The sequence below is a fragment of the Sminthopsis crassicaudata genome, chromosome 2 (genome assembly GCF_048593235.1).
Source record: "Sminthopsis crassicaudata isolate SCR6 chromosome 2, ASM4859323v1, whole genome shotgun sequence".
NCBI classification, from domain to species: Eukaryota; Metazoa; Chordata; class Mammalia; order Dasyuromorphia; family Dasyuridae; genus Sminthopsis; species Sminthopsis crassicaudata.
Window position 1 is genome coordinate 615,813,215 of NC_133618.1, and position 20,354 is coordinate 615,833,568.

At 36.7% G+C, this 20,354-nt stretch overlaps 1 protein-coding gene across 1 annotated transcript in view; it reads left to right on the forward strand.

Moving 5' to 3' along the window:
• Nucleotides 1-20,354, forward strand: part of FRMPD2 (FERM and PDZ domain containing 2) — a 298,804-nt gene that overhangs the window by 35,068 nt on the left and 243,382 nt on the right. Inside the window, 7 exon segments of the mRNA XM_074296140.1 lie at nt 2,922-3,048; nt 7,946-8,024; nt 9,254-9,398; nt 10,929-11,000; nt 15,140-15,314; nt 18,634-18,784; nt 20,039-20,262. Of these exon segments, the coding sequence (XP_074152241.1) occupies nt 2,922-3,048; nt 7,946-8,024; nt 9,254-9,398; nt 10,929-11,000; nt 15,140-15,314; nt 18,634-18,784; nt 20,039-20,262 (973 nt within the window).

The following is a 20,354-nucleotide window of genomic DNA, read 5'->3' on the forward strand; positions in this document are numbered from 1 at the left end:
AAAGAATGATACTGGTTTCAATAACCAGAAATGTCTTTTCTGACTTCAAATGTTTGATTCTAGAATCTTTTGTTTTCATATTGTTCCAATTGCTTGGCTCCTTTCTCCACTATACCTATTAAATTCTTCAGTGCACCTAGAAAAACATTTTGGCAAAATCAAACAATGTGACAATTGTTTCTGATGATGTTATCCTATTTTCCACATCCACAGTCCCCTACCTCTTTACTGAGAGGAAAAAGGCACAGCACAGGTTTTTTTTTTTTATCAGAGGCTTTTAAATATTGCAGTTCTTATTTCCACAGTACTTAATTCTCTATCAAAAAGAAGAAATACTTCACTTTCTGCTGAAATGATTTTACTTCTGGGACTGAATTTATCTACTGGTTAATATTTACACAGCAGCACTTGTGGGTTAGAAGAAGTAGAGTTTATTAAATTTAGTTACTGCTTTCTGTAGTGGCAATGAAGTATAGCCTGGATCAAGAGTAAAGGAAAGCTTGGGACGTGCGGTGATGATCATTGGACTTTCCTGCTGCACTCTCAGTACTCTCTTAGACTCAAGTTCAACATTATGTGAATTAGGATTGGCCAGGATCTGAGGACTCAAGATTTAGAACTGGTCACTAGAAGTCATCAGACTCAACCCCTTAATTTTGAAGATGAGCAAACTAAGGTTGAGGGAGGGTAAGAGATCTAAGTGATGGAGATGGGATTCAAACAGGTCTTTCTGGCTCCAAACCCTCTCTTCACCACAACATGATGTGCCTCACACACATGATAAGCATCATTTAAAAAATTCCTAAATGACCATCATTACTTAGTATGCTCACAGGACCTCTTGAACTCATTCTCAAAGGGCTAAAAAATAGCCAAGGTTTTCCTTTAGAACAAAGAGAATCTCTCCATCTATTTTCCAATATTTTAGGAAGAATGGCTCTACAGAAAAACAGCTCTCCTTCCCTACTTATGCCTCTTGCTCCTGGCTCCTGGATGGCTCCTGGATGCTTCTGGATCCATTAAAGACTTAGCCTCTGTCTACGGAAGCCTCCACTGATTTCAGCCCTTGTTAGTGTCCCATCTCACGAAATTCCTTTGTATTTATTTGATGTGAACTTTACATTTGCTTTTCTGAGACATTTTACCTTCCCATAAAGAAGTGGTTCTTAAACTATTATATGATGGATCCCTTTGGCACTGATGTACCTTATGGACCCCTTAAGTACAAAGGAAACAATACACTCTTTTACTACATCCTCAAAATCGGGTTCTCAGATTTTACTCTCCCCAGAGGTACATAATTCTAGCAAATTTAGTCTCTGCTGTTTTCAGGTATCATACCACTAATTCACTACCAGAATTTTTACTTGCTAAAAATCAGAGATTAAGAAGTACTGTCTCCAGAGTAATGGGATCTGGGTTCAAATCCTGCTCAGCACTTGGTGGTATTGGTCTATAGGTGTCAGTTTTCTTATTTGTAAGTAAGATGAGGGAATTAGACTTGAGAGTCTCAAAAGTTCCTTCTTGCTCTCTATATATCCTATGACTCCATGACTTATGATGAAAAACTGTGTATCAGAGAATGTCACCAACTTTTTTCCCTCTGAGGCAATTGGGGTTAAGTGACTTGCCCAGGGTCACACAGCAAGGAAGTGTTAAGTGTCTGAGGCTGGATTTGAACTCAGGTCCTCCTGACTTCATGGCTGGTGCTCTATCCACTGCACTAACTGCCCCAATTTTTTGAAGAAGAGCAGCTAACACACTCTCACCCATGATACAGGTTCTTGGTGCCATTTGTTGAGACAAACTCATAGAACCACAGAATCATAGAGCCCTAGCACTGGAAAGTAGCTTAGAAGTCATCAAGTCCAACCAGGATCCAATTTGCAAACTGGGTTGTACTATAAATGACCCCCTAAAGATATGTATGTATGTTTTTTTTCCTATCAAAAATGACATTGATTTTTCTGCATTATTTGTCGGAAATGAAAATAGAAGCACAAATGATTGAATTTGAAGCCAGAGATATGGGTTTGTAACCTAGCTCTGCTACTTATTGATTGTGTGAGCTTGGGTGAATCACTTAACCTTTCCAGAAATGAGGGTCTTCACCCACAGAATGAAGTTGTTGGACTGGATGCCTATTGAATTAATTTTCAAATCTAAAACTATGATCTTTGACTAGTGATCATCTAGTTTCTGCTAATTTGGAGGGACTCAGTGTGGAAGTTCCTAAGGTCTTTTCTTCCATTCAGTCACATCAGCTGGGAACTTGGCTATGGCTGACCCCATAGCAATTCTTAGGGATTAGAGAATCTGCAGTATGAACTGAGAATCATGAAGAAAAAAATTTAGTGAACCCTCACTGTCCCCTCCCCTTTAATTTCTTACTCCTTTCTGACCTCAAAAGGGAGAAAGTAGATCCCTTAATTGAAATAAAGTAATTTAAAAATCATTGAGTGTATTGGAGTGACCCACGATGGATAGCTCTTTAACCTGTGGCATTTTATTTATGGAACTGTAAAATATGCTTTGATTTTCTTGGATCTCTGCTCACTCATCATTCAAGCTTATTTCATTTTAGACTGGAAATAAAGACCATAACATATGGAACCCACTGGACTCTCCATCAGTTATTTAATCTGTTTCTAATAAGTCAAACTAAGTATCAGGAACCAAGAGGCAAGGTTGATTACAAATGTAATTCCTCTTCTATAAGGAATACATTAGTGATAATTATCTAGAAAACTTATATATTTTAAAACCATTTTGGTATAAGAAGTCAGGCAAGCAAACCTTGCTAAAGGCATTAATTGTTCTGCCCTTAATGCAAGGAACAGAAACTTACACAAATTTAGTTTGACAGCTCAGGCTATAGTCTCTGGACTGTGAACATTAATTTGCAATGCAATTGATCCTAGATGGAGCAGATTGTTGTTGAAGAAAGCAAATTTGTGCAAGAGAATAGAAGTTTCGTGATAAGAAGGAGACTATATCAAAAACAAAATGAACTCTCATGGCTGTCCACCCAGAAGACCTTCGAGCCAGGTATGTTTTTTGAGCATTTTTTACATCAAAATATCATATTGCTTCTATTTCCATTTCCTACAAATAATGCAGAAAAATCACTGTCACCTTTTTGTTAAGAAAGAAACACATAAATGTATATGTATATATCTTCAGGGTCATTTATAGATGCAGGCTAATTTGCAGATTGTCTGACCTTTCTATCAATAGATTGAGAAATAGAAGTTTCTCAAGCACTGAGAAAAGCTAGATTCAGAACAATAAATAACTTAAATTTTTTTTTAATTTAAAAAAACCAAGTACTAAACAAATTGATTTTAGGCTGATCACCTTCTCTTCACTTATTCTATATTTCTGACAAATTTACCTTTTATCTACTGCTTTTATTTTATATCCCCTACTCCTTGCCTATTTCCTTGCTTGCAATGCTCTCCTTTTCCTGTGCCTCTTAGATTCTCTAACTCCATTAAAGACTCAGCCCCTGGATCACCTCCTACATGAGTCCTTCACTGATTCCATCCCCTTGTCACTACCCCATCTCACTGAAATTCCTTTGTAATTATTTGTTGTGAATCTTGTACTTTTCTCCATATGTGTTGCTTTTCTCTAGAGAAGGGGGTTCTTAATCTTTATTATCTAATGGAACCCTTTGGCTCTCCGGTATAGCTTGTGAACTCCTTCTCAGAATAATGTTTTTAAATGAAAAAAAAAAAACCACCACATAGGAATACAAATGAAACCAATTATATTGAAATACAACTATTACAATAGTCATGGACTCTGAATTAAGAACCTCTGTCCTAGTGTTATATAATTTCCTTGAAGGAAGGGACTATGTTTCTCCTTCTAAAGTATCAAGTTGCTACTTTATATATGTTTGTGAAAGGAAGGAAGGAAAGAAAAAAGAAAGGAGGGAAGGAAGGAAGGAAGGAAGGAAGGAAGGAAAGAAGGAAGGAAGGAAGGAAGGAAGGAAGGAAGGAAGGAAGGAAGGAAGGGAAGAAGGAAGGGAGGAAGGAAGGGAGGAAAGGCTCACTTTTATATGAATAATGAGCAACATTTCAGAATTCTGTAGATTCACAGTTGTAGGCATTGTGGCTGATTAATATACTTCTTAGTTTTAACTGAAATTTTTCACGTAGTAGGGCAGCTAGGCAGCATGATGATTAAATTGCCACTCCTGGGACTCATAAAAATCTGAATTCAAATCCAGCTTCACACACTTACTAGCTGTGTGACCCTGGGAAAGCCATTTTAAACCCCATTTGTCTCATCCTCTTCTGTAAAATGAGCTGGAGAGGAAAATGACAAGCCACTCCCCAAGTGGGGTCAAGAAGATCCGACACAACAGAAAAATGACTGAACAACAATTTTTTCTGGTATTATGACAGATTAAAAATTATCTAGAGATCAATATCTTAGTGAAGATTTCCAGACTTTGCCAGATTGATCCACAGACAACAGTTGTATGACCATTTTCAGCTTACAGCTTTCTCAAGTTGGTAGGATCTTCTATAGTTTGCAGTTTTCTGGAATAGCTTATAAAAACCCAGAGTTACTTCCATGTCACAAGGATGCACAGGAAGAAGATCAATGAGTTAAAAGGAGAAATAAATTCATAGCTTTTGTTGCAGCCAGAAGTAGTGGCTATTTTACTGATTTAATTCTTTTTTTTTAACTCAATGCATTTCAACTTAATAAAAATATTTTTAAAATTACCTTTACAATCTTTTGTTTTTTGGCAAAGTTTCTTTTGGCCGAGGAGTAGTTCTCTAGTTTTTTTTTTTCCTTCCCACCCCCTTCTACTACTCCTTTTCCAATTTTTTCCCTTTCTTCCACAATCTTAGAAAAATGATAATCATATGTGATGTACTCTTGTATTAAGATAGATCCAATTTACATTTTATAATTTGGCCAAACTTATATTGGTTTCATTTTGTTGGGAAAAGTCTCAGGAAAATTCCTCTACCGCTGAGGTAAAAGGATTGTTTCAAAAATTTTAGGATAATGAAGGACTCTGCTTTTATGTTCCAGTTGATGACATAGGATCCTCCTGACTGATGAAATACTGTCAGTCAGCAGAGAATAGCAGACATCTTTCAGGGGATTTCAATGACCCAATTTATGTTTCTGAGACCACATCCTTGAATCTGCCTAGTAGGGTATGCATGATGGTAAGTTCAGAAACTGGGCTAGGTGTGAACAGAGATAATGTCTCTGAATTGTTATTCTTTGAAAGGAGAGCTTACTTGATTCACTGATGAATTGAAACATCATTCACCCCAAACCATTAACACAAAATATTGAATAGACCTTAAATTCCTGAGAAAAACAGCAGGCGATGGAGGTAATCTTTCAGAAATGGCTATAAAATGCTAGATAAATGTGAGTTATTATTATTGTTACCTGTTAGCTTCACACATTCAGCAGAGATTCAAACACCAGGGGGAAAAATCAGTTCTGGGAAATCAGGAGATAGGATTATTTATTCCCTTAATACAATTTGGAGCATTGACAGTACCCACTAGATACTGGAGACAACCTGGGCTGATTCATATAGCTGGATGGGTTCCTGGGACCTCAGCCTCCTGCCTCCTTTAAATCAAGATCTATTCACAATTCACTTTATGCAGGCGGTCTTTCCAGGCTACATGAATGAGATGAGATCTTACACTTCCTTTAACTTTCTATCCAGTTGTACTTTAGTATCAATTTCAGGTTTAACAAATGCATTTTGTTTTCCACTTTAGAACCAAGTAGAAGAGACAGCTAAATGAATCAGAAATAAAGACAAAAATATAAAGAAAACATTAAAAGGAGGGAGGATCAATATTTTTCAATATGTTAATGTTGATATTCACGTTTTATATCTGTCCCCTTCCCTCCACTCATGTGGCTATCACTCTAGGTCAGTCTCTCATCCCCTCCTGCCTAGACTATCTTACTCTCTTCTTCTTCACTTCCTCCTCTTTCTCCATCTCCTCTTCCTCCTTTTTTTCCTCCTCTTCCTCTTCCTCCTCCTCTTCTGCTGCTTCTTTTTCTTTTTTCCTTCCCCTTTTCTTTAAACTCCTCCTCCTCCTCCTCCTTCCTCTTTCTTTTCTTCTTCCTCAATTCCATCTTTTTCTTCTTCCTCCTCTCTATTTCCAGGCTCTCCTTTATCCAATCCATCTTCCACATGGATGCCAAACCTATTTGCAGTTTTATCATATTATTCTCTTACTCTAAAATCTTTTAGTGGTTTTTTTAGTGCCTTTAGATACCATACTTTGTCTTTTATTGTTCTTCATTTCATGTGTTTTATATCTTTTGTACCAAAATAGTCTGTAAGCTCTCTGAGGGTGAAGACCAAACTTTCTAGTCAACTCCATGAGTCAACAAGCAGTTCTGTATTGTACTGAGTACCCTCAAATACTCTAGTGAAAGAAATGACAAACCATTCCAAAATCTTTGTCAAGAAAATTCAAAATAGGGTCATGAAGAGTCAGACATAACTGAAAAATGACTTAGATTTGGGAATAGGAAAACAAGAAAAGAGAAAGACAATCCTTGTCCTCAAGGAATTTATGTTCTGAGAAAGATTATACATAAAAGGAAACTGGAGGAAGGAGGAGGAAAATGGTACTTATGGTGACATGGTAGAGAAAGAAGTTTAGAGTATGAGAAACAGAGCTCTGAGAGAAATGGAAAGAATGTGGTTACTCTAGGTACTTTATTTAAAATGGAGGTTCCAGAAGAAACTGACCTTACATCAGTTTGGTATAACTCATAGTTGCAAGGATTATAAGTCCACAACAGGCGTAAAAAATTACTAAATTATTGGTTGATATTAAACAATTTTAATTTGGTTCTCTTGTTTGTCCACCAAGAGGATTTATTCTAAATTATCTTGAGCAAAAGTCCATTATATTTTAAAGAAAACAAATGTATAATTTTAGAGCTGGGAAGTAACTTAGAGCTCACCTAATTCAACCTTTTATCCAGTGTAAAAGTTCCTTCTACAATTAAGCTTCTGTATGAACATTTTAAGTACTGGGTGAGTTCACTATCTAATGAGGCAGTCTGTTCCATTGTTAATTAGTTCTAATTGACAGAAAGTTCAAATTTCCATTAAGCTGAAATCTACCTCCATGTAACTTCTATACATTGGTTTCCTTAGTCAATTCATTTCACTAATCAAAGATTTCAGGAATTCATCCATTTCTTTCACTCATCAAAAAAAATTAGGAAATTAATCATTTTGGTACCTTATTTCCAGATAGTTTCATTTTTTTCTTGAAGAATTCTTGCCTTCTTTAAAGGTCCCCCTTCCCACAAAAAAAACACTTCTAATTATAGAACTTTTTTGGCCTTATTCCACCCTCTGAAAAAGCTTTCTAGAAAAGGGCAATATTGAGAAGCCCTTAGTCATATCAAAGAGACCTCTTCATCCCTGTAACATCTCTAAATCTAGAAAGAATTGAGGACATTTCAGGGAAGGGAGAAGAAGGGCTTCTTTGGAGTTCTGCTAGAAATAATATTCTTAATTTTTTGTGTGTTCCATACTTCTTTGACATTCTGGTGAAGCCCATGTATCTTACCTCAGAATAATGTTTTTAAAAATATAGCAAATTATGCAGGATTACAAAAAACCCAACATATTGAAATACCATTTTTAAACCATTAAAAAAACAAACAAGTCCATTGACCCCATATTAATCCTTGCTAAATAGGTTCAAATTGTTCTGGAGAGTTTCTGTGATCCAGGATTAACTTTACTTTAGGATTAACTTTCACAAGTTTAGGAGTCTATGGTGTTTTCTGTGGCTTTTTCTTGGTCAAGAAAATGTCATGTATTCATACATTTAAGTTTCCTATTTCACGTCAAATGAGAAATTGATAGGAATTGTCTCTGCCCTAATCTTTCCTGTTTTGCTGGTTTTAGACAGAGATACACGATCGAGTACATGGGGATTCCAGCTGAATGCTTTAGCACCCAGCAACTCCAAATTCTTTCACTCTGGGTAAGCTATCAAGTAAACAAAACTCTGAGCTTTCTGTCTTACAAAAGTCTCACAAAGTAAAGCATCAACTCCAAATCTACAACCTATTGTGAAATGAAGATATGGCTGCTAGGGAAGAGCTGACTGTCTAATTCACTTGGATGAACCTGAATCGTACAGTTTGGAAGGGACCTAATCCAACTCATATTGGAAAAAAGGTTCTCCGCTATAGCAAAGCTCTGCCTTACAACATAGTTCATCCTACTGTGTGGCATTTTGACTATATATATATGTATCAACTTTATGGCCAAATTGGTCTTAACTATTTTCATCTATTTATGTTTGATTCTGCCATCTAAGGCCAAAAAGGACACATTAATTTCTCTTCCCTACTCCACAGCCTTTCAGGCCCTTGAAGGCATCTATTATGACCCCTTTGAATCTTTTCCAGGATAAGTAGCTCCTTTCTTTGACTGATTTTCCTATATGACATAGATAAGAGATCCTTCATCATCTTGGTTGACCTTTTTTGGATGTTCTCTAGCTTATTGATGTCTTTACTAAACTAAGATGTCTAGACAGCATTAAATTTTCCTCCTGTAATTGCATTAATCTAGGATCTTTAAATGTGTCAAGTGGCACAGTTTGTACAGCCTAAGACATTCAGGATAATTTCTGTTGTCCTTTTGAGAAAAGTTCAATCCCAATGTAACTAGAAAATTTGAGGCAAGATAATTGTTTCTGATGATAAATAGGTATGTATGTGTGTGTGTGTGTGTGTGTGTGTGTGTGTGTGTGTGTGTGTGTGTGTAAAAATTAGTTTCTTAATTCCTGCTTGTAGTGTGTTTACTCATGTTGTAATGTTTATCTTTGACTCTATAGACTAAAGTTAGTTACAGTTCTTGCTTATTGGAATTAAAATTTTAATAATTTTGTCTCCTCTTATCTTCCCAGCAAGATTTTTCATCTTCATAGCCATGAATAGAACATTTATTAATTACTAGCGTCAAGCACTGACCATAGGGAACTTCCTAAATTGTTTGATACTTCCCTGATATTTCCTCTCCCTTTACCAGTGAGCTGAGTTTCTACTATGTGTATAATCAATAACCACATATCCTCTTCTACAGTCAATAACTTGTGGTCTTGGATACTCTCAAGTTTCAAGATTGTTAAGGAAGAATCTTTATTCTTAGTAGTTTCTTAACCACAAAATGAATGGTTTTCTAATTCTGATATCTTGTTTCTAGATCGGCTAGTATGATTATGGATGAAGTTCCCCCAGGAATTCAACAAGATAGCAGACTCAGCTTAGGATCTACCTTCTCTTTGGCACCTAAGAGATCCTCCTCAGTGGTCTCTTCCCCGAGATGTTTTTTACCAAAGAAGGAAAGGGTAATGTTAAAATAATTAATATATATGCCTGAAGAATTCCAAACAAAGAGGAAGAAGTTGTGGGATGACTAGTTCAGTTAGTCAAAGAGAGAACAAAGTTTCTCTCATGTCAAGAAGATAGCAGACTAAGCTTGATCAATGGTAATGGAGAGATCTACACATTTTCCCATGCTTTTAAATACTTAGGGTAGGTGGGCAACAGCATTAAAGCCCATTTCTCTAAAATGAGCCTTCTCTGTTTCTTTGTCTGAGGTTATCTCATCATTCATGATTTACTTGCTTAGACTTCCTCTATTCATTTAGATCCTTGCTGGCTGTGAAATTAGAATTTATGGGTTTCCATGTTTTTGCTACATAGAGTATAGAATCATGGAAAGTTAGATCCAGAAGTGACTTTGAAATTAATCTGGTTCAACCCCTCATTTTAAAGTAAAAAAAAATAAGGCCCAAATTAGGGGAGTAACTTGTTGAAAACTATGAAGCAAATAAGCAGCAAAGCCTGGACTAGAATTCTGTCTACAACATCTTGAAAAGTCTGGGGATGAGCAATAGCCAATTACCCAGGGGCAAAGTAGCTTTATGAAGCAGATAAAGTATGGAATTTGAAGTCAGGAAGACTTGACTTTGAATCCAATCTTGACACATATAGGCACCTAGGATAAGGCATTTCTCCTCTCAGAGCCTCAGGTTCCTCACCTATAAAATGAAGATGACTATTATTTCAGAGGGAGTTCTGAGGCTTTCCTGAGATGCAAACTGCTTTGCAAAGCATAAACCAGAGATTTCAAATAGGTAGTCTGCTAGCAGTGTGAAGTCCACAACATTCCTGAGTACATATCAAACTAGATTAAAATATTATTGGAAATCATTTAATAAAAAATATAAATACAATAAAATGCAATCTTAGATTTTAAAACAAGGTCAATATGTAACTTAGGGGGATTTGTATAAACAAATTTGAGTTTGACACTACTGGAGTAAACCATAAAAGTCAGTTATTATTATGAAGTCCAAAGGTTTTATGAATCAAAGATTCCACTGTTTGCTTGCTAGTGCTGATGAAATCAGACCATCACATTCCTGGTGCTGAATACAGTGTCATCAACAAATACCTGTGGGTTGACCAGTGGGCAAATAAGAATCTGCAATGGATCACCCACTTTCCTTTAAAAATCTTTAATAACTTGAGTCATTTTAATCCATGAAATTAAGTGACTTACTCATGGTCAAAGAGATGTTAAGTGGAGGCGGAGGGATTATTTCTTCTGCTTTGCTAAGCTAGCTTTGGTAAGGTATTTTAGGAGAGGGATAATTTCAGTTCTCTTGGTTAAATAGCCTTTGTCCTTTCTACCTCTAGAATTTCATGAGACTCCGATTTTCTCCCCTTTTCTGTTATCTATTATTCCATCAGTATTTCTCTGCTCTGTAGGGAAGAAAGGTCTAGCATGCGGTAACACAGATTCGGGGGCCTTGACCAGAAAGGGGCAAAGCTAGTCCTATTTATTCCAACATTCATTTATTTCCTCCTAGTTCTCAAGACCAGAATTTATCCAGTTGTCTGCAGAGGCACCAGTAACATTACATCTACCTGGATCCATTGTGGTAATTATTGCCTTGACTTGAGTGGAAGATAAAGGTTTTATATATATGTACTGTTATATATAGTTTATATATGGTGTGTATATATGTTTATATATTATATATAGTTTATATATATGTGTATATATATATATATATATGTATGTATGTATGTATACTGTTATATATAGCAGTGAGAACTGTAGCTGGTGGTTCCTGAATGTGATATGGAAGACCTGTCTCTTCCCTGGGGCTCCAAGGAATATGCTATATAGTCAGAAGTGAAGTTTAAGACTATTTTACATGGAGCGGCTAGATGACATAGTAGACAGAGTGCTAGATTGGTACTCAGGAAATCCTTAATTCTAATTCAGACATTTCCTTGCAACTCACTTAATCTCTTTTTGCTTCAGTTTATTTGACTGTAAAATGAGAATAATGATAATATTTACTTCATAAGGTTGGGGTGAGGATCAAATTTGATAACATGTAAAATGCCTTTCAAATTTTAAAGTGCTATATGTCTTAACTATTGTTATTATTTAATTATTATAACATTATATATATATATAATTATATATATGTAAATATATATGACAATAAAATTGTTATTATTATTATTATTATTAAAAAACAGCTGAGGAATTGTCACTGGGGAGCGTTGCAGAAAGCAGTCTAATTCAGTCTAATGCCTTATTGGGAGGCAGGGAGTCTAAACTTAATCCGTGTAAGTGGGGTGATGTGTGTGTGTGAGTGTATGTCTTACCAACGGATGAGGGGTAGATGGCAGCTTGCGGGTGAAATAGGTTTGCAGATGACCACGATATGAAGTATGGAGATGGCAGTCATGGTGAGGAAAAAACACCAGTCTCCAGAGTGGGAAAAGCATGCCCCCTTGGAAGTTAGTGCCATGGTCAAGGACCCATTCATCCTATGCTAGTTACAGCTCTATACAGATCTTAAAGAGGGAGAATTGCCTATTATTTTTGGGTCTAGTCTGCTGGATCACTAGCTGTCATTGCTGTGTGGCTGTCAGGTTGACATAAGCCAGACCTCTGGCTGAGTCCAGAGCTTCCAAGTCTCAAACCTAAACTTAAAATAGCACATTTTCAAAACAGATCATAACTGGAGCTGAAGGGCCGATGGGAGGAAGGCTGTAAATCGATTCAGCCTTCGGTCTCTTTGGGTGTCCAGAGCCCTTCTGCAGCCCCAAGGGCTAGTCCTTGTGACCCAGCCTGGAAGGCTCTCAGAGAGACGCTAACCCCCTCCCTTTGAACAAGAACTTTCTGGTTGAATTTACTACCTCTAACATGACCTTTACATTTCCCATCTGCTGTGAGAGTGGTGAGCTCACAGGATTATACTGTGGTCATGCTCCCCCAGTCCCAGAGCCAGTGATTTTGATGAGATTTATATTTTCTGCTTGTGTAGCTCAGTAGCAGCAGTGGAAGTGGTGCAGACAGACCCCACATCTGCAGGGTCAATAAATAACCATAGATCATGTAGGAAAAAGCTGCTGCAGCCCCAAGCCTTGGGGCTATTGTGCCCACTACATCCTTCTTCCGGAGGAAGGGGTCCGAGCAGTTGTGTGTGTGAGAGCGAGGGGGAAAGAATCTCCCACATAAACAGAGTGCTTTGGTAACAGTGGTCTGGGGTCCTGGGGAACGCTTCCTTTCTTTGTGATGCACCCTGGAATTTTATGTGGGAAGAAGTGTTGCCCTCATTATGTTTCCTCTATAGTTAGCGGTACAAGCTCTTGCCTGTCTGGAAGCAAGGAGCACAGGGCTATGGGAAGTACAGACACATCCTGTGATGAGATGAATACTCACAGGCTTAGCAGTCTCCTGGAAGCTCCTTACCAAGGTCTTCCCCATCCACACTTCATCTTGCTGGAGTATTTTCTGCCCTGCCATTGCTACTGCTCCACCCTCCAAACCAATGGCAATAAAATGGACAATAACAATAAAATGAGCATTTACATAGTAAACCAAAATAACAATATTAATAACATCGACAATAATGACTAGCATTTATAAAGTAAATCAACAATAATAATATTCACAATAAGAACTGCCATCTCTAGTATTTCCCTAGCTTCTTATAGCTTGCGATGTGTTGTTATTTCACTTGTTACCTCATTTAATCCTTACAGGAACTTTGTGAGGTAGTTGCTATTATTATCTATATTTTACAGATGAGGAAATTGAGGGTAAGTGATTTGCCTGGGGTCACGTAGCTAGGCCATGCCTGAGATCAGATTTGACATAGGTCTTCCTGCTTTCACCTCCTCCGTAGAAGCCGAACCACTTAGTTCTGACTTGTGCCCCAAGAACCACATTTCTCCCTGGCCATTTTCTGCAATCTCCACACTCCCTTTCCACCTTTCCTCTGAAAATTGTAATGAAATCATTTCCAATGCCTCTGTCAATTGAGTATGGTTCTGATCACTTGAACTTCCTGAAAAACAATGTCTGGTGAACTAAGTGGGTCATCTGGGCAGACATCTCTATGTGTTCTGGTTAGGACATCCACCCAGTTTTTCTCTCTTTACTTTGCTTTCTGGCTTCATAGCAAGAACGAAGTGAAAACATCACTAGGAAATAGTATTCTTGTCATTTTGGAAACTGACCTTCTGCATCCTAAGCTCACTTCCAAGAGCTTTCTTTCTTTTTTGCAGTACTTTATCCTTAAGCAAAGAATTGTATCTAGAAAAAATTGGAAAGGCAAAATTTTCTTTTCTATCCTCCAGCTTTTCCTTTCTGCATATTTTTGCTCATCTGTGTCAATCTCCTTTGCTTCTTTCCTTCACCTGCCCAGTGCATGGTGTCCTTTCTTAATCCCTCAAAAGTAATTTCAAGAAAGAATCTGTCATCAATCCTTTATTTACACCTCAAAATGAATTTAAATTAATCACCTCCCCACCTTTCAAGGGCATTCACATTCCCTCAATAGAATGTTCATTTCTTGAGAATAGGGATTGTTTCATTTTGAAAATTTGTGCCCTTAGTGTTTACCACAATGCTTGACATAATGAGTGCCTTACAAATACTTATTGATTGATTCGTTTCTTCTACTTGTAGGGTGAGGCAGCTGTTCTTGGGTAAGGGGATTTCAGGTATCAACATGGGAAATGAAATTTATTTGTTTGAGGCTAGGGACAGGGACCTTTCTATTTTCCTGATGTATCATCTGATGGCTCCCTCATAGTAGTAACTGATATTTAATATTATTTTTTTCATTCTGAATGTCATTAACTTTACTTATATTCTCTCATTTGTGCTTCAAAAACTGTTAAGTTAGATACCATTGATTTTTATCATTGTAATTTTACTAATGAGAAACTGAGACTCAGAGTGTATAAAACATTTAACTGTGGTCACATAGCTAGTGAATGTCAAAGATGGGACTTGAACATGCGTCTTCTTCACTCTAGCTCCATTGCTCTTTATCCAATATGGCATCATGCCATTTATTTCAACTTTTCAGAGCAGGGTGGAGGCTGCCTTTCACTTCTTGACAACCAATTTATTTACTGCTTCTGCACTGCCTTGTTGGTATGTCTGCCTTTATCGGCTCTGCTCTGCTGGTGGCCAATTTGCCAAAGAAGATGGTTTGGACTGTGGTTTAGATCGCTTACTCCCAGCATTTTACGCCACCCTGTGTTCCTAACCTGAGGAGAGGGAAATTCAAGAAATCAGAAATAGTTTCATAATAAATCTTTCACCTGCTGATAAATGACACCGAGTTGGCTGTGCTGTGCAATTTTGAGATTCTAATTAATCCCCTTATCTCTCTTCCATGACTATTCATGGATTCTTCATGTTAGGGAAAGCTGAGTTGAGATGGTAACTGGGCAGTATGGAATTCATTATCATTATCTCCAAGTTGTGAACCTCGGTGAGCAGCATTAGATTGATTGACAACACTGAAAGTGCAATGAATAATTAATGATGGTCCCTTGAAAGCTTCAACAGGGAGATGGACAGGGGAGATACACTGAGGATTTTAATGGGGATTACTGTAGGGGGAAGGCTCCTATTGGAGCTGTCTTTATAACACCTCAGTGGAAATAGAACTCACACTGCAAATTGGAGTATGTTATAGAGAGATATTGCACTGACAGGGACCTGGCATTCATGTATTTTTTTTTCTTCTCTTTCCAGACAAAAAAAGGGAAATCATATTTGTCTCAAAGAGAACTCTATGTGGTTCTGCTGAATGGGCAATGTATAGAAGTCAAATGTGACATCAAGTCCAAAGCACGAGATGTCTTTAATTTAGTTAAGACCTATGCCAACCTAGTTGAACATTTCTACTTTGGCTTAGCTTCCCAGAAAGGTAAGTTTTTACTATAGAATAAGATAAATTAAATTTTAAAAAGATGAAAACTAAAAAAGAAGTTCATTTAAAAAAAAAGTCAACTTCCTTTTTAGCAGCAGCCAGCTGGTGATATATTCAATGACACATATAGGTGGCCAGGATTCTGGTTGGCTGGATTTTATTCTTTCTGATTTGATGTGTTACTGGAAAATCACTTAAAAATCTCTGTAGCTCATTTTCTCCATTAAAAAAAAAATTGGGGTCAGTATTTTCAAGTGTCAAGTTCTTTGTGTGAGAGTGAGAGCCATGATGTAAGTGTTATAATGAGGTGTTAATCCTTCCCTGAATGTGGAATAGGATAGTTATTTCAGGGCAATGCACGAGGCTCCCTACATTGTAAGATTTGCAAGTTAGAGAAGCTGAAAATTCCCATCCAAATATAAATATAGGACTAAGGGAGAGTTATGGGATCCAGTGGAATGTAAGCTCCTCGAGGATCAGGACTGCTTTCACTCCTTATCTTCAGAATCTTAGTCTTTAGCAAAGTACCTGGTACATAGGTAGTAAATAATTTTGTTGAGTTCAATTGACTCTAAAGATAGTCTGAAACCTAAGACTAGATAATATAGAATTCTTCTGAAAAAGGAAGCTCTAGAACCTCTTGTCTTCAGTCACTTTTCCTGAATCTTAAAATTCTTGCTATAGTGAGCTTTTATTTACAATAAATTGTTTTAATTCTGAACTCAAACACTAAGAAAAAAGAGCATTTTCATACCCACAGCAAAAGACAGAAAAAAAGATTCTTTATGAAACTGTGCACTTCAATTTTATACCATTTGCTTTAAAAATGTGTCATAAATTCTATGTTACTTTCAAAATGCCCTGTTTGACTCTGCTTCTTTTTGAACTTTCTTCTGTTCTCTTCTAAGCATTAAAAATGTTTCAATAGCCTTCTTTTTTTGTATCTCTATTGCTAACCACTCTTTCTCCCACTCCAATTAACCAAAAGAAAGGAGAAAAAACTTTATTACAAATAAAAAAAAATTCTTCAAACAAAATAAATACCTCCAATAGCCATATCCAAAAATATGTAATTGCCCCTTGTATCCATCACTTCTCTGCCTGGAGGTGGGTAACAGATATTATAGATCTTCTGGAAACAGAGTTGATCAGTACTTTGATCAGGGTTTTTAAGTCCTCTAATGTTGTTTTGCTTTACAATGTGTGTATGTAATGTGTTCTTGTTCTGCTCATTTCACTATACCTCAGTTTATACTAACCAGAATTCTTTGAAATTTGTTCTTTTCTTCCAACATTGTTTTATATTATAGCATTTCTTACAATATTGCCTCCATAAAGTTCCATTCATATAACCATTTCCAATGGTCTAAGAGATATTCTAAGGCAACTCTTTAGATTTAGTTCTTTTATTTTCTCTCTTGCCCACCCCCTATTTAATAGTAAGTAATTAAAAATATTGATTGATTGATGATTCCCCCTCCAGATTTAGAAAGTTTGTTTTCTTTCCCTATTCCCTCGATAGAATTTTCATCAATTTTAATGACCAACTTCATTATTTCTCTGTTGTTTGACATCAAGCTAATTTCTCCATAAACTGGGGTGTGTGTGTGTGTGTGTGTGTGTGTGTGTGTGTGTGTGTGTGTATGTTTAGTACTCTTCTGTCCATTCAGATAAGAATGAGGTTCATCCCTACCCCTTCTTCCACGTTTACATTATTTTCTCACACACCCATTTCTTCCTCTCCCCTACCTCTATTCTTTCAATATTTATTAGATTCTGAATATATACTTTTTTCTTTTTTCCCTTACTAGAATGTCAACTTTATATCATCACAAAGATCTTTCTAATTGATTACATAAATTTATCTTTCTTAATTTCTCTGGACTCTCCTGTTTATATCTTAGAGTTCCTATTTGGCTTTGATCTTTTAATCAAAAGTGTTTAAAAGTTTCCTGTTCTAAGTCTACTGTTTTCCTTCCATCTGTCACTAAAGGGTATAAAGAACAGCTAGAAGTTTGCTATCTTTCTAATTCTTTCCTTAATTCTTTTCCTTTCATAACATCATAGAATCTTATCACTGCAAGGAACACTAAAGGTCATCTGGTCCATTTTCATATCTGATATATTAATCAAACCTCTTTAAAAATTCTCAGATAAATGGCCATTTGTCCTCTGTTTGCATGCCTCCAGAACTTACTATCTTTTAATGCAACTGCTTCTAGTTTTGAATCTCCCAAATTATTGGGGATTTCTTTTCTTTTTAATTAAACATTGCTACCAGAAACAACTGATCCTTTTTTGTCTACTTCTGCCTGATATAGAAGTCGTGTCTTTCTACACTTTCTACACTTACTGAGCCTAAAGATATTTTTAGGCAGAGACAAAAATTTTAAAAACAATTATATGACTCTTTCTTTGCCTATCTTCTCTTTATCCACATCTGTCTTTACATATATTTACATATTATCTTGAGTGAAACAATATTTGTAAAGTGCTTAGCACAGTACTTGGTACATGCTATTCAGTTGTGTTTCATGCTTTGTGACTCCTTGTGGGGTTTTCTTAGTAAAGATCCTGGAGTGGTCAGTCATTTCCTTCTCTAGCTCATTATATAGATGAAGAAACTGATTCAAACAGGGTTAGATAACTTCCAGGGTCACACAGCTGGTCTGAAGCCAGATTTGAGCTCAGGAAGATGGGTCTTATTGATTCAAAGCCCGGTGCTTTATTTACCATGCCACCTAGCTGCCCATATGGTGCTTAAAAAAAATTTCCCCTTCCCTTCCATTACTTTTCTTCCCTTCTCTTTCTTCCTTTCCTTTTTTCTTCCTTTCTTCCTCCCTTTCTCCCTTTCCCCCTTTCTCTCTCATTTTTTCCCCTTCTTTCTTTTTTCTTAGAAATATGGATTCCCCTATTAAATACTAATATAGAGACCTATTGATGTGAGCTGACTTCTTAGAGATTTCTATATGTAATTTGAGCCTTTCCTATTAAGTATGATTTTGGTAGGATGTTTTCATTTTGACAATCATTTCTGTTCATCTAATAATAGTTAACATTTATATAGCCCTTAAAAATTTACAAATCCTTTTACCTCTATTCTATCTTTTGAACTCCACAACAACTTTAGGTAGTAAGTGCTATTATTTTACAGATGATAATTTGAGATTGAAAGTAATTAAGCAATTTGCTCAAGGCCATAGAGCTAGTAAACATTCCAGACAGGATTTGAATTCAGATTCTGTTGCTTCAGAGTCCAAAACTTCATTCACTCTGCCATTTAACTGCCTCAAACTACTGAATGCTTACTTTTCAGGTAAAGAGTTCTTTTTCTTGAATGATGAAACCAAGTTATATGAAGTAGCACCAGAAGGCTGGAATGACAGATCCAAGAAGAAAACCTCCATTGTTAACTTCACCCTCTTTTTGAGAATAAAATTCTTTGTCAACCACTTCCACCTTATTCAGTGAGTGCCATGGTCTTGCTCTTTCCTTTGAAAGTGTCTGCTTGCTTTAAGCTAAGTCATGAATCTCTGAATCATCAATCCCATACACATAGTTAAATGTGATACAAGGAAATTTGGCCTGGGGCACAGAATGAGTTGCTGGGGAAATCAGGAAATGCTTCCTAGAGGGAGCGGTACCTGACCAAGAGGAGGATTGCCAAAGATCAACAGAAAAAGGGAGGAGAGGGACATTCTAGAGAGGGAAGAGATTTCTTTCTTCAACCCTGCAGAGAGTAATTAATAGAGGACATCAGAGACACAAAGCATTAAAGCAAATCTTTGTCACAATGAATTGGATTTGTAGACTTTGATTACACATTCTTTCATAATTTTCACCTTTTACAGAATAAAGATGTGGATTCTTTTAAATTTGTCTTCCATGTCAGCCAATAGAGAGAAAGTTGGTCTTAGAACTAGAAAATTCTGAGTTGAAGTCTTTTTTCTGACATATATGGGCTATGTAATCCTGGATGAATCACTTCACTTTCTAACCTTTCTTTCTTTCTTTCTTTCTTTCTTTCTTTCTTTCTTTCTTTCTTTCTTTCTTTCTTTCTTTCTTTCTTTCTTTCTTTCTTTCTTTCTTTCTTTCTTTCTTTCTTTCTTTCTTTCTTTCTTTCTTTTCTTTCTTTCTTTCTTTCTTTCTTTCTTTCTTTCTTTCTTTCTTTCATTCTTTTTTCTCTCTTTCTTTCATTCTTTTTTCTCTCTTTCTCTCTTTCTTCCCTCCCTCCTTCCTTCCTTCCTTCCTTCCCTCCTTCCCTCCTTCCTTCCTTCCTTCCTTTCTTCCCTCCTTCCTTCCTTTCTTCCCTCCCTCCTTCCTTCCTTCCTTCCTTCCTTCCTTCCTTCCTTCCTTCCTTCCTTCCTTCCTTCCTTCCTTCCTTCCTTCCTTCCTTCCTTCCTTCCTTCCTTCCTTCCTTCCTTCCTTCCTTCCTTCCTTCCTTCCTTCCTTCCTTCCTTCCTTCCACAACTGGGTTAAGTGACTTGCCCAGGGTCACACAGCTATGAAGTGTTAAGTATATGAGACCAGATTTGAATTCAGGTCCTCCTGACTTCAGGGCTGAACAACTTTCTTTATAAGTTGTAGAGAAGATACCAACTTGTACTGGTATGAAGTTTCCTCAGATGGGAGTTTTCTAAATTATTAAAATCACAGCTTTTACATCTTTCTTTCTCTGCTTCCAGATGAAACCTGAGAATTTTATTTGTTCTCCTTTCTAGGTACAGTCTTACAAGACATCAATTTTATCTCCAGCTCCGAAAAGACATTCTGGAGGAACGTATATACTGCAATGATGAGATGTTGTTACAGCTTGGTGCATTAGCTTTACAAGTGGAATTTGGGAACTATAGACATGAGGCATGGCTTATAATTCTACAGTTATTCATGCATTCATTCTGTTAACATTTCTGAGTGCTTCCTGACTATGCAACATTGGCCTGGATGCTCTAGGTGGAATGAGTTATCAAAAATAGAAAAACCTTACTCTGAAGCCATTTGTCTATGACATGCCAATCTATGAGAAAGAATCCACCT